The 16,114-nt window shown below is 42.1% G+C and overlaps 1 protein-coding gene across 1 annotated transcript in view; it reads right to left on the bottom strand.

Moving 5' to 3' along the window:
• CDH2 (cadherin 2) overlaps nt 1-13,964 on the bottom strand; it is a 232,339-nt gene extending 218,375 nt beyond the window's left edge. Inside the window, exon 1 of the mRNA XM_030810618.1 lies at nt 13,493-13,964. Coding sequence (XP_030666478.1) covers nt 13,493-13,552 — 60 coding nt within the window. The 5' untranslated portion in view covers nt 13,553-13,964. The remainder of the gene's footprint in view (nt 1-13,492) is intronic.
• Between the last annotated feature and the right edge of the window lie 2,150 nt (nt 13,965-16,114).

The following is a 16,114-nucleotide window of genomic DNA, read 5'->3' as shown; positions in this document are numbered from 1 at the left end:
ATATTCATAGCATGCAATGCTCTACAGCAGGGAAAATGAATGAATTACAGCTACACAACTCAGCTGAATCTTATAAGCATAACATTGAATAGAAAAAGCAAATCACAGAAAAATACATTATATATACACTGGCACGATACATGTATACATCTATGCATGATGTATATACATATATAAAATGTGTCTATATAGATAAAACCACAAAGGAAAGCAATGAATAAATGTTAGAAAAATCCAGATAGTAGTTATCTCTGCCAGATAGTAGTTATCTCTGGGTGGAGAGAGGAGAATGGATGCAGTACTCTGGGGATGTCCAAGGTATATAGGAATATTCTCTTTTCCTAACCAGGCTGGTAGTTATACGGATGTGCTTTATATGCTTTAATTGTCCTTTAAATTGTACACATACGCTTTATGGACTCCTCTATCATATCGCACTTCACAATAAAAAGTTTTTAAAAAGTGACCTTCATATATATATAAAATACAAATGGATGTCAATCTGCTTTCGGTCTTTTTCTGCCTAGATTCAAATACATATCAAACCTAGAAACACAGGCCTTGACATCAGGCTACTTGCATTTAAACCCCAGCTCCAACATTTAACAAAATAACCTTGCACAGCTCAGATAACCTCGCCATGCTTTGGTGTCCTAATATGTAAATTGGGTATATGGGGGGGGGGGGGAATTTAATGAGTTAATACATGTAAAGTGCTTTGAATCACGTCTGGTACATAGTAATTAATAGTAATGAAAAGCTATTATTAGGATAGAAAGATACTAAGTTAAAGGCAACATTTCCTGCATCTAATCGTCAATAAACCATCAGCATCTATGAAAACAATGAATCCACCTTCCCTGTTTTCCCAGATGCTGTGCTGGCATCAACCAATATGGTACCATTACACTCAACCCTCTCCTCTACAGGGTTGTCATCATCATGTTAAAAGCATTCAGAGGCTGAGTAACTTTGATTCTAGCCTGGTCTCAAAACACACACACACACATACTCCCACATGTGTGCAGACATGGGTCCTTACTAGCATACGAAAATTAAATTACAGAAGCAAGAGACAGATCTAGGAGGAGACAACAGAAAAGCTCCTATCTGATATACCTGTTGTTTCCAAATCAAATCACTGGCAGAATTAACACTCTACATACACTAATTCCTTCTCCTACTTATAAAGACAGTGGAATTATATCAGCCTAGACAACATCTGTTAAAATTTAAGTAGGATTGTTAAAATATTTGCCCTTCAACTGTGGTTTCCAAGTGTGGTCGATGGAACACTGGTGGTAGGTAGTCCACGCAGAGCTATCATTTATCTGGTTGTCACACTGAATACAGAACAAAGTCTTATATGCATTAAGTGCTCAAACTTATTCAAACAATTACATTATCCATTGATTGTGTTTGTGTAAAACAATGGTAATGACCAGGTCCCAAAATCTTCAAATAAATATCCAACATCTTGCTCACTATATGAAAGCACTTCTCCATTATTATTACTATTATTAGAGACACAGTCTTGCTCTGTTGCCCAGACTGGAGTGCAGTGGTGTGATCATAGCTCACTGTAACCTTGAACTACTGAACTCAAGTGATCCTCCTGCCTCAGCCTCTGGAGTAGCTGGGACTATAGGTGTGTGCTACCACACCCAGCTAGTTATTTTTTGTAGAGACGGAGGTCTCACTGTGTTGCCCAGGTTGTTCTCAAAGTCCTGGGGTCAAGCTATCCTTTGGCCTCAGCCTCCCAGAGTGCTGGAATTACAACTGTGAGCCACCACACTCAGCCTGAAAGCACTTTTCTAAGTGATTTATATATGCACACACACAAACACACACTAACCCATTTATTCTTCATAACAACCTTATGATAGATACTATTATCCCCATTTTACAGATGGGCATACTGAGAGAGAAATATCAAATGTGTTGTCCAAGTCCACACAAAAAACAAGTGTCAGAGCCAGGGAACCAATGCAAATCTGGCTCCAGAGTCCCCAATCTTAACCACTGTGTCACACTGCTTCTTCAGGCTACTAAGTCAGTGTAACATAATAGAAAAGAAAGAAAAAGATTTAGAAATCTACAGAAATGTTGTACTTGACAAAAGAAGCATCTCAGTTCAGAAAAACAGAAATTTTAACAAATGCCAAGTGTATTATTGTGTGTATATATGTCACCACATATACAAAATCCAGGGGACAAAATAAAGCAAGACCTCTTTCCACAAAACACATAGAAAAGTAAATTTCAGATAAGTAAAATATCTGTATGTGAAAACACAAACAAATAAGTAATATCTGACATAGTGTGAGGTTTGAGGAAGCTGTCTTTGGAGATGGACAGGCCTCAATCTATATGACTGCTTACCTACAAAAGAGGATTATTTCAGATACACTCATATATACATATATGTATGTCTGTATTTTAATCATGAAGAACCAAGACTTATGAAAATAAGGAATCACAATCTTGACAGTATTATATATGCAAATACTAAAAAAGTAACCTGTCTTTCAAAATGCTTCATTTTGCACCCTAAAATGTTATAAGCAATCTGCAAAATAATCCACTGTTATCTACGTTTGAGTACACCACTATCTCCCTTTAAAACACAGCTTCATCAAGAAGGCCTCAAATAAAGGGAAGGATCATAAACCAAATCATGAATTTAACTCAGTTTCATTTACAAGGTACTTAATTCTAAATCAATTTGTAAATGAAATCAATGGTTATGATATTCTCCCCAAATGTTCTTATCTGTCAAACAGAAAAGACAGAACTGTGAATAACACGTAACGTCCTCAAACACAAACATGGTATGTACACAATTACTTTTATGGTAGAAAAACAATGTGTAGAGGCAAAAGCAAGTGAAATACAAATTACCTATCAATAAGCTAAGGCCACACCAAGAGCACAATCTTTAAAATATGGTAAAATTAAGTCCACGAGTGTAAAAAGATAAATAAATTAGAGAAGCTTTGAAGCCAACAAATCCTTGGTGGGCAATTACCTATGGAATTTGATTCCTTAAGTCTTCATCATTATGCATGGAAGCCTCTACCAACAATCTAGAGCTACTAAACCATTATAAACAGAAAAGGCCTCCAGAAAGAAAGATCCTGGGACAAATGTGGGCAATCTGCATCCCTCCTGGCAGACTCTCAGATCTTTAAAAAAGATATACAAACATAAAAAAAGGTAAATGGTACCCAAATACACACAGTGTGTGGAATTAGAAACCCCTCAATGTAAGCTTTCCAAAATTAAAAACAAAAAAACAAACTGGGTAAAGCCTTGTTGAAAACTGGGTCACCAGTAAGCTCAGAGAAGGTATTAAGAAGCATCACTGAAAAGATTAGTCTGTTAACACCTAAATCTTCTGATTAAAAACTTCAGGTCAGAAAGATATTTAGTTCTTTGTCTCCACTCTCCTTCTAATAAAAGGAAGGACAAGAGAGACTATAACTTAAGAGAATTCCAAATGTCTTTGGCATTTGGCTGAAGTGATATTGCCAAACTACCAGAACTACGGCAAAAGATATTGTAAGAAAACCCACAAAAGGTATTTAGTGGCTTGACACCATAAATGTGTGAGTGGCCTTTAGCTGCAAAAAAAAGATTAATCTTTCCATTTTAAACCAATTTCACCCTCCTTACCTCCAATATATTTCTATATTGTCCGTAAGTCTTTCCTAATTTTGTGACAATTAGAAATATATACGATATAAATATAAGAAAGATTCTGCTTACTGAGTGGAAGATGCCAGACACAAAAGAGAATATGGTTTCATAAAGTATAAATCAGCAAAAAAATCATGCTGTTGGAAGTTAAATAGTTACCACTGAAGGATGGTTAAAATTGGAAGGGGGTACTGGTAAAACTTTGTCTTGATTCAGTGCAGATTAACTAGTATGTTCCATTTAGGAACATTTAGCAGGCTGTCCACTTCTATGTACATTTTCCTGTATGCATTTGACACTTCCATAAAGTAAATGTATATGTGTGTATTACATGTATGTAATCTGAATTTTGAGTTCCCTAAAATGTCGTATCAGGAAGCAGGATATTAGAACCCAATCGTGGAGGTGTTGACACCAAATAGACTTTACCAAGACAGTGGGTGCCAAAGGCCAATATTTTCGCTGCAAAAACAGACTTTTCTTCATTTACTCAACCTGAGAGCAATAAAGAATGAACTTCAGACTTTGAATGTCTGTGTTAACCAATTAAGAAACAAAAGGAAAAATAATAACAAAGTGGTCACAGTTTCTAGTTTATTAAAGACTTATGTTAAATGGGAATGGGTGGGGGGGGGGGATTATATCCCCTTTAAACTTAGTAAATGTAATTTTTTTTTAGTCCTTTATTTCAGGTTCCACTTAATAGTTTCCCAACCAACAAACAGACATTTCGTGAAAGATTACAGTCAAGCCAAGTGTATCCACCCACCAACAACAGGTCAAGTTACAAGTAAGACAGTTCTAGGTTTTTCCCAGCAGCAAACAAATCAGTATCTGTACTCAGTTACACTATAGAATATTCACCGGAACTTGTCTGCAGTGGGTCATTTCAGGATGTGGACATGTATATTAAAACATGCCAAATAGCTTTATCAGTGTGAGAAAAAGTAATGCAAAGTGTTCAAATATGGAAAATGTTTGAACATTAAACATTAAAACTTTTCAAAAATTGGTGGTGGAATATCTTGCATTTACTGTCACCCTGAAGAATATGGAAAAGAGCTTCAAAAAAAAATGTGTAGTCTTGTGGCCTGAGAGTTTACAGGCTTTCAGAAAGTATTTTAAGTTCCAAGATTCAATAAAAAAATTATTTTTGAGTACTTACCAGCATATTATTTGTTGATTAAAGCAATTAGAAGAACTTTTAAAAACTGATTATGAATGCTTCTAAAATGTTTTCTCTCTCCTAAAGACTATATGAAAAATGAATGAAAATCTTAACCAAGCATTATGTTTTGGCTTCAGATGCCAAAAGAAAGCAAAATATTTAAGGCCAAGATTAAACAGAGAGTGTAATTCAAAAGTTAATTATTTAAAGAAAAAAAAAATCAACTAAGTAGAGAGAAACTGAAACTCTTCTTTATTGTGATAGTCATTCTCTGGGTATTAATACAAAAAGGGCTGCAGTCTGATAAAGGGAGAAACGCGTATGCTTTGTAGTCAAGCCCAACTTGAATATGACAAATATGGTTTTATTCTGGATTCTCATCATATTCAAAATGTTTGAGTTCCAGTTTTATCATCTCTACAATGAGAACAAAACCACCTATCTCACAGAGTTATAGAAACAATGAACTGAAACATAATTGTTTCCTTCCCTGAAATTAAAAATACTTAATTTCTGAGGTTTAATACTAGCAGACATTGGCTTGAAAAACTCTTTAAAGAGGCAGAAAATACCTAGTTTCGAAGGTTTTCTCTGCTGTATCTGCTCTACTGAGTTCTATGAATGATCTACTGACAATTACCAAATATAAAATAAATTGGGAAATGTCTTAAAACTGCCGATGTGGGAAAAAACTAAAAGGGCAATCCTTACAACCCTTAATGAAAGCAGTAACATCAAAGTCCGATATTTAGTGCAACAGAAGAAAGTTAAGAAAACTCAAAAGTGTATTTTAATAATGAAGGGAGAAAAGAATCATTTTTACATTTTTAGTGCCAGTGATTTCTGGAATAATAAAAGCTCCAAACTATGCACCTTTTAATTTACTTTTTATTTTTATTTTTATTTATTTTGAGACGGAGTCTTGCTCTGTCGCCCAGGCTGGAGTGCAGTGGTGCGATCTCGGCTCACTGCAAGCTCGGCCTCCTGAGTTCACGCCATTCTCCTGCCTCAGCCTCCCGAGGAGCTGGGACTACAGGCACCCACCACCACGCCCGGCTAATTTTTTTGTATTTTTAGTAGAGACGGGGTTTCACCGTGGTCTCAATCTCCTGACCTCGTGATCCGCCTGCCTCGGCCTCCCAAAGTGCTGGGATTACAAGCGTGAGCCACCGCACCCGGCCTAATTTACTTTTTAAAACTAATTATATAATCCACCCAAACATTAAGTAATGTATCAGAATGGAAAGAAAACCTGGGCATACATGTTTTAAATTATAATGGCCAATTAATGTTTTTAACTACACAAAAATCAGTATTAAAATTAAAACTACAATATATGGGAGTATGTAAGTACACTATTTTTTAAATTATAGGTAGGTATATTTTATGAAAGAAAATCTAAGAACAGATCATGGATCAAACATCTCTCCATTATAATTGCCATATCATATTTATAATAGCAACTCTTTTTAAATAGCTCAAGCTGCTTTAAAGCATTATACAACTAATTCTCCCAATGCTACTTTGAAAAAGCCAAGTTAAACTGCTTATTTAATCAAGGCAGTGGGTACACTACAACTCTCATTCCTGTATTAAATGCTCTTCTGTATCTCCAGTTCCAGATACTAGTGAGGTCTACTTTCAATTACACTTCCACTATTGGAACAGATGAAAAGTTAAACATTCAATCAGTCAGGAGAATGTGAAATATTACCATGGTTTACCCAACTATTATAATCTCTCAGGCACTGAGAACTCAGCACAAAGTGGTTATTCCATGATGTCAGCATGGAAACTTTTCCATTACTTAGCTATCCATTAATTCAGCCCATCTTCCTTTGGATCTACTTATAGCTCAGGCTGCTATAGGTTGTTCTAAACCTAACTTGGATTGTCCTAGTGTTAGTTTAGGTTATCTTCACTCTTGAATCTACTGTTTGATTATATATTCCTCAGTTATAGCTTATATTGTGGTCTGTGTAAAATTAATCCTCATTCAGAAGCCTGAAATTCCCATTTATTTTGGTTGTCCTTCTCTGTAGCTTTTTTAAATTTTATTTTGAGACGGAGTCTCGCTCTGTTGCCCAGGCTGGAGTGCAGTGGCGTGATCTCGGCTCACTGCAACCTCTGCCTCCCGGGTTCAAGTGATTCTCCTGCCTCAGCCTTCCAAGTACCTGCCATCACGCCCGGCTAATTTTTTGTGTTTTTAGTAGAGACGGGATTTCACTGTATTAGGCAGGATGGTCTCCATCTCCTAACCTTGTGATCCGCCCACCTTGGCCTCCCAAAGTGCTGGGATTATGGGCATGAGCCACCGTGCCTAGCCCTCTGTGGCTTTTTTAGGTGCATGACTATTCCTAAAACATGAGGTGGCTTAACTATCACTTTCTTGAACCTGAACTAGTAGAAAATGTTTTGTTCCCTACAGCAGGGGTTATTAAATTTAGCTTCACATTACGCCATAATTTGTTAAATCATTTCTTATGGACTTTTAGAGATCAAATAATCCAATGTTTTGTAATCATAAGCAATGCTTCAATGAGTATCTTCGTATATGTATCTATACCATGTGTTTGTCATAAATACATGCATACCTGTACCAAAAACAAAAAAACTAGAGGAGGCCAGGAGCAGTGGCTCATGCTTGTAATCCCAGCACTTTGGGAGGCCTAGGCAGGTGGATTACCTGAGGTCAGGAGTTCGAGTGGAGACGAGCCTTGCCAACATGGTGAAACCTCATCTCTATTAAATACACAAAACTTGATGGGCGTGGTGGCACATGTAATCCCAGCTACATGGGAGGCTGAGGCAGGAGAATTGCTTGAGCCCAGGAGACGGAGGATGTAGTGAGCCACGATTGTGCCACTGAACTCCAGCCTGACAGGGCGAGACTTTGTCTCAAAAAAAAAAAAAAAGCTAGAGGAAAACTTGACAAAAGGCTTTATTTTTAATGCTGACCCACTTATATTTTTAATGTTGACCCCTATCACTCAATTCAATGGCTCTCCTGAAGGCTATCTTCTCTCAAAGAAACATGAGCTCATAAAAGTAATAAAAAAAATTTTCTCAGTAATATTACACTTACCTTCCTTTAAGCCTAAAAATAATTTTTATTCTCAGTAATATTACACTTACCTTCCTTTAAGCCTAAACCCCTCCCCAGAATTGTTTACTTTTACTGGCAAAGGTAGCACAGCCAATGAAGAAAATCTTAAGTTTAAAATTCAGGCATATAAAAAATATAGATGACTTTAAACCTATCACTTACGATAAACTACAGTTAATAAATCTTCAAAACTCACATTCTATCACTCCAAGTATCTGAAAATTCTTACATTTTAGGCTGAAAAAAAAAGCCTTTCCACAACTTTCAAAAAGGAGATGTCTTTGAGATATTTTTAAAGTAGCCCCAGGAATCATGCAACTGGACAGTCTCTTAGAGATCAACTAATCCAACTAGGCCCAAGATTTTACTGTTGAGGAAAATGAGGTCACGGGAGTTTAAGAGAGTAGACTACATCTGGACGAAATCAGAATCCCATGCTTCCTGCCCTTGACACTAGCTCTTGCCCTTGACACTACACAAGGGCATTCACTTGCACAGATCAGTTATTATACTGTTGGTGCCTAAACCACCTTTCATGACATAAAGTAATCAATCAATTATTGATTGATACTTCATATCAGACTGTACTCCGTGTTGCAGGAGACTCATATGTATACAGCAGTCCTCAACATACATTTGGGGTGTGTGTGTGTGTGTGTGTGTGTGTGTGTGTATGCATGCAATCCAAGGGCTTGGGTGCTGTAAGTACAGGTGGAAGCAGACGAGAAAGTGCACTGAGTACCAAACAGTGAGTAACAAGGAATAAAAATCTAAGCAGAATTTAATCTAAATTTTCCTTAAAGAGACTCTATTATAACATAAATCATAATCTTTAAATCTACATCTTTCAAAAAGTCCCATTTAGCTTGTGAATTCACCTTGTTCTGCCTGCTTTAGACCCATCACTTCATACATGCAGAAGATATAGCTTTTACTAAAACATTAATCTGTATATACCTCTTCCTTGGCATGGATAAGGTTTAATTAAAACTTATATGTATTTAGTTGAATACAAAGACTAGCATCTGCTCAAATTAACTGATGTCTTTTTCTGAAAAATTAAAATAAAAATAAAATTTTAGTAGAAAAAAACAGAAATGTGAGACATAGTGATTTGTTGGTACCAATTATGTTTCAACTTAAAACTCTTAACTTGAAAATACTTAGGTTCTAGCAAGTATGCTGCTGTCAGAGCGAAATACTTATTCAGATGACAAAATCCAAATTTAAAAATCTATCACATTTTTAAATGGCTGACAAAACCCACCACCAAATCTAAGCAATGCCTAAACTTGATTACTTTTTTGTATTTGAGCCAAAAGAACAAATCCGAATGTTAACCTGGGAAAAATGGTAGTGTATATACGAACACTGTACTTCTTAAATAACGGCTCTGATTTTTAAAAATCACTCTTCTAACTTCATAATATCCCCTTGAAAACAAGATGGGGATTTTAATCACTTAGGATTAAAAAAAAATAGGATTTAAAGCAAGATTAACTGTTGCTTTAAGTCTTGACATTTCCCTGTTAATAACCCTAAAGCTTAATGAGGCACAACAGATTTAAGAATTGAAATTTTTAATGAAAAAGAAAATTAAGGACAGTTTGGTGCTCTATACTATCATGAAAATAATCTGCTCCAGAAACATTTTAGTCTCTACACGTAAAAAGCAAGAAATATCTAAAAAGTATTTCCTTGTAAAATCTCAGTCTGGACTTTTGTTAGGGCAGACTTTGATGAAAGTGTAGAAGTCAGAAAGTACCTAAGGTTTAATATATAGTGTTTTAAAAACAAGTGAGGATATACAAAATACTGTTTTTCAAATTACACCTAGTATGCTTGCAACCTACCACCTATTAGTAATGACCGCATGCCTCAGGTTAAGAAAAGCACAGAAATATACGTAACTGTGTCTGGTAAGTAAAATAAACTGCGAACACCAAGTTAACTCTTCTTATTTTCACAAGAACTTATGTTTCAAAGGCACATGAAAATCAAATAAATACTAAGAATAAACACGTGATTTACACTTAAGATGACTGCTGAATCCTTGCCACATTCTAGAACAAAGCTGCTTCTTTTTATGTATGCTTCATATGTTGAATATTAATCTCTTTAAAATCTATACCTAATAGGTGAAAAACACATAAGGTTTATGCATCTTTTTTCCAAAGTCCTCATGCAGGGTTGAAACCAGGATCTATGTGTTAAGTCTTAGAACTCTGAATTTCTATGAACATTAAAATACTGTCCTAGATGCCCCATAACCCATACAAATGTATTTAAATTAGAACAATGGGGTTATGCAATTAAGATGTGAACTAGAAAAACAACACAGGTTTCTAACATATTAATTAACTAGGTCAATGGTAAAAGCAACATTGATTTTTTTTCTTAACAATAAACCTATGTAAGGATTTGAAAGTCACTTGTGTTATTTAAAAGGAAAGCTGGTTATAACTTTGTGATATAATATTTTATCCTTTTATCAGGTAAGCTAAATGCTCAAATTCAGATTTTTTAATGTAAAAAAGGCTAATATCTTAAAATGAGAAAGACTAAAGAAAATCTTGATGTTGAACATCATAATATGCAAAACTGACTAGAATTACGTAAATCTAGGTAACAGACTAACTAAACTAATAATTTCTCAAAGTAAAATAAGGTACACAGACACCTCAGGTAACAATTCAAGGCACAGAGTCCTTTGAATATTCAATTACATTTAGCTTGTAAAAAAAAAATACAAAAGATTGCACAAATAACCTACACATTCTCTTTTCTAAAACTATGGGCTGCTTAGTCTGGAATTTAAAAAAAAAAAGAAAAAAAAAAAACCTAGACTGTTAATAGCAGCTGACTGCAGAGCAGCCACTTTCACCTTGCAGATAAAGCTTTGTTGTTTGGGCGTGTAAAGCAGACCATTAGCACAAAATCATTTCTAATCTCAGTTGCACAATCCACATGGTGCACTTAACCCTAAAACTCATGTTGCATAAACTGCTCTGCTTCCACTCCCAATGACCTTTCAAATCATTCAATGTTACTGCTTGACTTGTACTCCTGAATTAGAGGACTGCCAAATAACTTGATGAGAAAGTTATAATTTCTCCTTTCCTGAAGGTTTAAAAAAGTCAACATTGGTATAGAAGAAACTGAGAAAGAACATACAATGGAAAAGAAAAGTACGTTATTTAATGCTTATAAATGATATTTTTAGAAATGCTTAAGAAAAAAATGACAGAAAATTCACATCTGACTTCAAGGCAGACTACTAAAACAGAAAATGAGTGCTCCACTTGTAACACACATAGATTTCCCACAGTATTTATGACCAACAAATGTCTCTTCCTGTCCTAACTTCACTGCACAGTATTCAATTAAAACTCACTTTTAAATGAAAAAGTTTGTGAAAATAACCATCTGCTGCTGGATTCACACTGAGGATTTACTGTCTGTAAATAAGACGACCCAATGCTGTCCAAAAATTAACGTTTTTAAAGTAAGATGTTTAAAAAATGTATCACATCTCCTTTGTTAAAAAAAAAAAAAATCCTAATACACACAGGAGTCTTAAGTTTGTCTTGCCTTCCATTTAACTTCAAATACTTTAGAAGCAGGACTTTCTTCCTTCTTCCTCCTTCAGCCTAACCTCTTTAATAAACCCCATTTTTAAAGAAGAAACAATAAATCAAGTGACAGGAGGTGAAAGAATGAGGAGTGTGCGCTGGGAGAATAAAGGGAGGTTTTATAACAGGAGGTACTTTTGTTAGCAAGTGACTGACAGGTCTCCTCCCCCAAGTTAGAAGGAATTCCATCCACTCTCCAAAACTGCAAAGGCCAAAAATGTCTAGTCTAATAGTTCTGAAATCCCCGAGTCGGGAGAAAGCCAAGTGGGGGATGGCGAGTGGGGGAAGGGGAGAAAGACCGGTAGGAGACTAAAGAACAAAAGAAGAAATCCAAGAAAGGGGAAAGGAACGCCGGGACCCTGGCCTGGGAGGCAGGGGTGGGGAGAGACAAAGTGTGAGAGCACGACCCCGGGAGCAGAGCGTGGAGCCGGGCAGGGCCAGGCGTGCCGCACCATGGCGCACCATGGACAGGGCTCCGCGCGGCGGCGGCCCACACCCGTCTAGGGGGTTGCCGGAGAAAGCGCGAGAGACTGCGGGGGCCAGCCCCGTCCCGCCCCCGCCCCAGCAGCACTCAACCCCTGGCGGGCCGGAGCGCGCCAGGCCCTGACCCGTGAAGACCACCGAGCGGGGCAATCCACACCACCTGTCTCCACCCCCGGAGCAGGCACTTCCAAGCTGCGTCCGCACTTTTCGGGACTGCCAGGTGGCAGTAGAGCACCCCTCCCCCTGCCCCGAGGGCGATACGCAGGGGGCCCCTCCGTGGATTTTCCTGCCCCGCGGCGTGGGCGGGCACGCCCCTTTCCCGCAACCTTCGAGGGACCCCACGGCAGGCGGAGACCGACTTGGGACCAGGGCACTGCACCCGCCCAGCTAGAGGGTCCCGGCCGAGGCTGTGTGAAGTGGCCTCCAGGCCTGAGCTGGCTAGTCGGGAGGAGCCTGGGGGCATCCTCGGGTTGGAGACGGCGGAAAGTTGGGCTGCCGCCGGGCTGGGAACCCGCGGCGTGCAGTGGCGAGGGAACCTGCGCCCGGACTGGAGCAGGTGCTTCCTGCCGCGGAGGAGCCTCTTACTAGAGATTAAATGAAAAGGCTCGCTGGCGCTCTCCTGAGGGTATGAAAAGTACGGAAGGCTCCAGGCAAAGGCGCCCCCGGGGCGCTTGTAGGGCACACGCAGCCGGACAGAGAGAGAGAGGAGCAGCCGCGTACCGGGGGAGATACTTGGCGTGAGAGGCCAGACTGGGTCTGAAGGCAGGCGCGGACCGGCAGAGACTCCTCCGGGCAAGAGGGCTAGATTTTCTTTCCAGGTGGGACCGACACAGAATATTGAGAGGGCAAGAGAAGAAGAAAAGGAGGCAACTCCAGACTGGGATAAAGACAATAGGACAGTGGAGCCATTGGGCACCGGGAGGCGCACGGGTGCAGGGTGGGGTAAGGTGGTGGCAAGTCCCGTAACTAAGACACCAGAGTGAGAATTCCTACTGTAAACTCGCGACCCATCCCTGCAGAAATAAAATAATTGGAGCAAAGTACCATGCGAGGGGCGAAAGACACAGAAAACTGCAAAACCTGGGAGTTATCCTGCCTCACCCTCCTGCTGCCTGAGGACACCCCCCGCGAGCTTGCTGGGCCCCGAAGAAGGAGCAGAGGGGACCCGCAATCGGGCCCCTAGAGCCCCGCCAAGAAAGGCGCGAGAAACCTGCTGGCCCCAGCAGCCCTGCCCCGGCGCCCGGACGGAGCTTGATGCCTGCGCAGCTCCCGGCCGCGCGGCGCGGCGCGGCACCTCCCTTCCCGGGTGCGCAGCCCGGCCCCGCAGCGGCGCGGGGAACAAAGGGACCCGGCGCCGCCCGCCCCACCCCGCCCGTGGCCCGGCCCGCGGGGACCGCCGCGTACCTGAAGCAGGGCCGCCAGCAGCGGCAGCAGGGTCCGCAGCGCTCCCGCTATCCGGCACATGGAGGCGGAGAGGGGCCGAGCGAGGAGCCGGAGGCGGCGGCGGCGGCGGAGGAGGAGGCAGCGGCAGCACCAACAGCGGCGCGGAGAAACGGCTCCAGGCAGTTTCCACCCCCTTCCCTTTCCCTCCCCTCCCCACCCCCCTCCTTCGCTGCTCTCCGCTCCCCGCCAATGGAGAGCGAGCTGATGACAAATAGCGGCCCGCGGAGTCCGCGGGACTCGCACCAGGAGTAATAAAACAGACCCAGAGATCAAGGAGCTAGGGAGGGGGCAGGGGAACAGGGCGGGCGAGCGTGTGAGTGTGAGCGTCTGCGAGTGTGTGTGGAGGCGGCTGCTGTGGCAGCACAGGCGGCTCGGCTCCGGCCCGGAGCGCAGCGGAAGCCGCGAGAGATGCAGCGGCGGGGACCTTGGCCGGTGGAGGATGCGGAGGTGGAAGTGGAGCGGATGGCGCTCCCCAAGAGCTCCGCCACGCGAGGTTTCGGGCTCGTGGTTTTGCTTCCTCCCGGTCCCCGTTCCAGGGCCGCTCGGCGCGACGAAGACGCCGGGGACAGCGCCGCGGGGAGGGCGCTCCGGGCCGTGCGCGCTGCACCCACAAAGAGCAGCAGTCCCGCCACCCCGCGCCTCCGCTGCGTGGGGGCCGAGGGCCGCTTCTCGGCTCCTCTTTCCGGTCCCCGGGCGAGTTGGAGACTGTTCTCCGGCCTCGGCCGCAAGGGGGTGAGGCGAGGGGCCGGCGCGGCCGCTCCCGCCGCGGCTCCGTCCCGCGCAGCTGCCGCCGCAGCCGCCCCTGCTGCCCGCGCACCGGCACTCGCCCGCCGGTCCTCGCCCTGCGCCGCTCACTGACGCGCGCCGCCCGCCGTCGCCGACCGCGCACCCAGCTCGGCCTCTGCTGCGCGACCTGGGCGAGCCGCCGCCGCTCTCCCCGCGCTCGCCGCACGCGCTGCCTGGCTGCGCGGCCCGCTCCCCTCTCCTATCCCTCCCGCCGCCGCCGCCGCCGCCGCCCTCGCCCCCGCCTCCCTCCTCCGCCGAGCTTCCCCGCCCGCGTCGTGGCCAATCGGAGGCCACCAAGCTGCGGCTGTAGCCGGCCGGATCCGCGGCAGCCGCCCGCCCCCGCCCTGCCGAAGCGCCCCGTATTTTGCTGCAGCCCGCGGGGGGTCGCCGGAGGGAAGCCTGGGGTGCGCCGAGCACCGCCCCGGCGGGTGGTGGGGCTGCGGGAAATAAAATAACTTGGGCAGGAACTTGATTGGTAGCAGGTTCATCTTTGGTCCGCGGTGGGGAATCTAATGGAGATGAGGAATGGTTGTGGGCGGGGGGCGGGGGGTGCCTCCTTGGGAGCCTAACGCACGCTTCTTTATTTTGTCATTCTTTGGAGATGGGTAATCTTTCCTGGCAGGGGCAGACACAGCAAACTAAGGACGCAGGCCAAGCTCATCCTAGCTATTGTTGTCTGAGGCGCTTGCCGGGAGCCACCTGCGGGCGGGGGAGGGCGGAGGCCGCGGCTCCTCTCTGGAGCTCGCTCCTCCAGCTCCCACCCTTGCCGATGTACTGGAACAGCCCAAGTTTTTGTGTTCTTGTTTTGTTTTCTTTTGTCCCCTCTGGGAGTTTGAGAGTGCATGTTTGTAATTTTATTTGAAATCTCTCGTTTTCTATTACTACCCGTTAGTGGTAGTGTTCACATTTGGGGCCAACAGTTTCAGGGTACTTTTACCCCCTCCTACCACCCCTAACAACGTTTTAAAAAAAGAGAGAAGCTAAAAGCCGGAACTCGTGAAAATAGGATTATATAAAAGATAAAATGACTTGATAGAGAATTCTCACCATGTAAAGGATTTCTGCTGGCTTCCTTTAAAGCATGAACTTGGAGTGCAACACAGTGAGAGACTTTACAAGTTTGAGTCACAAGCATTTGTGGAATAGAGCGGGGGATGGGGAGCAGTTTTTGTTTTTTTGTGTTTTCTAATTCTGGTGAGGTAATAAATTTTCCGGAACCTTTTTTAAAAAAGGTTTACAAGTAAATAGAAATATCTGTTTTATGTAAGCTTTTCAACACTTGGGAGATCGGTGAACTTCATTGCAGTTAATGAATATTTTCTGCCTTTATTGCTTGCTTTTCTGCTTTGGGTGACTGAAATATTAACATTATTTGAGTTTCAGGATACGGATCATTTAAGAATTTGATGATGAACCTTTAAAAATCAGCTACTAATTTCTTGACATAACTGATGCAGCTTTTAATAATGTACTATTGCTGGCTAGGCTTTTAAAAATTTAATATTCATAGGGAGGCTTATTCAATTTTAATTAAAACATAATATTGTAAGGTTTTTGTGAAACAAAATTTTTCCTGGATTTTCTTTCTTCTCGAAAGAATAAGAAAGGTTATGTTAATTAAATTTAAAAGATGAGATGAAACACTTAGTTAATATAGTAATCAGAAGTGCTTGTTCTTACCCTTTCTCTTCTTTTTTTGCTAGATATTATTGTCACACTATTGCTAGTCAGCCTAAAAGTTATCTTTGCAATAGAGCATTTATAAATTATGCTTTCTGGGAGTCAGCAAAATAATAG

Source organism: Nomascus leucogenys, chromosome 4, assembly GCF_006542625.1.
Source record: "Nomascus leucogenys isolate Asia chromosome 4, Asia_NLE_v1, whole genome shotgun sequence".
Taxonomy (NCBI): Eukaryota; Metazoa; Chordata; class Mammalia; order Primates; family Hylobatidae; genus Nomascus; species Nomascus leucogenys.
Note: the sequence above shows the minus strand (reverse complement) of the source record. Positions and strands in the feature narration are given on the sequence as shown.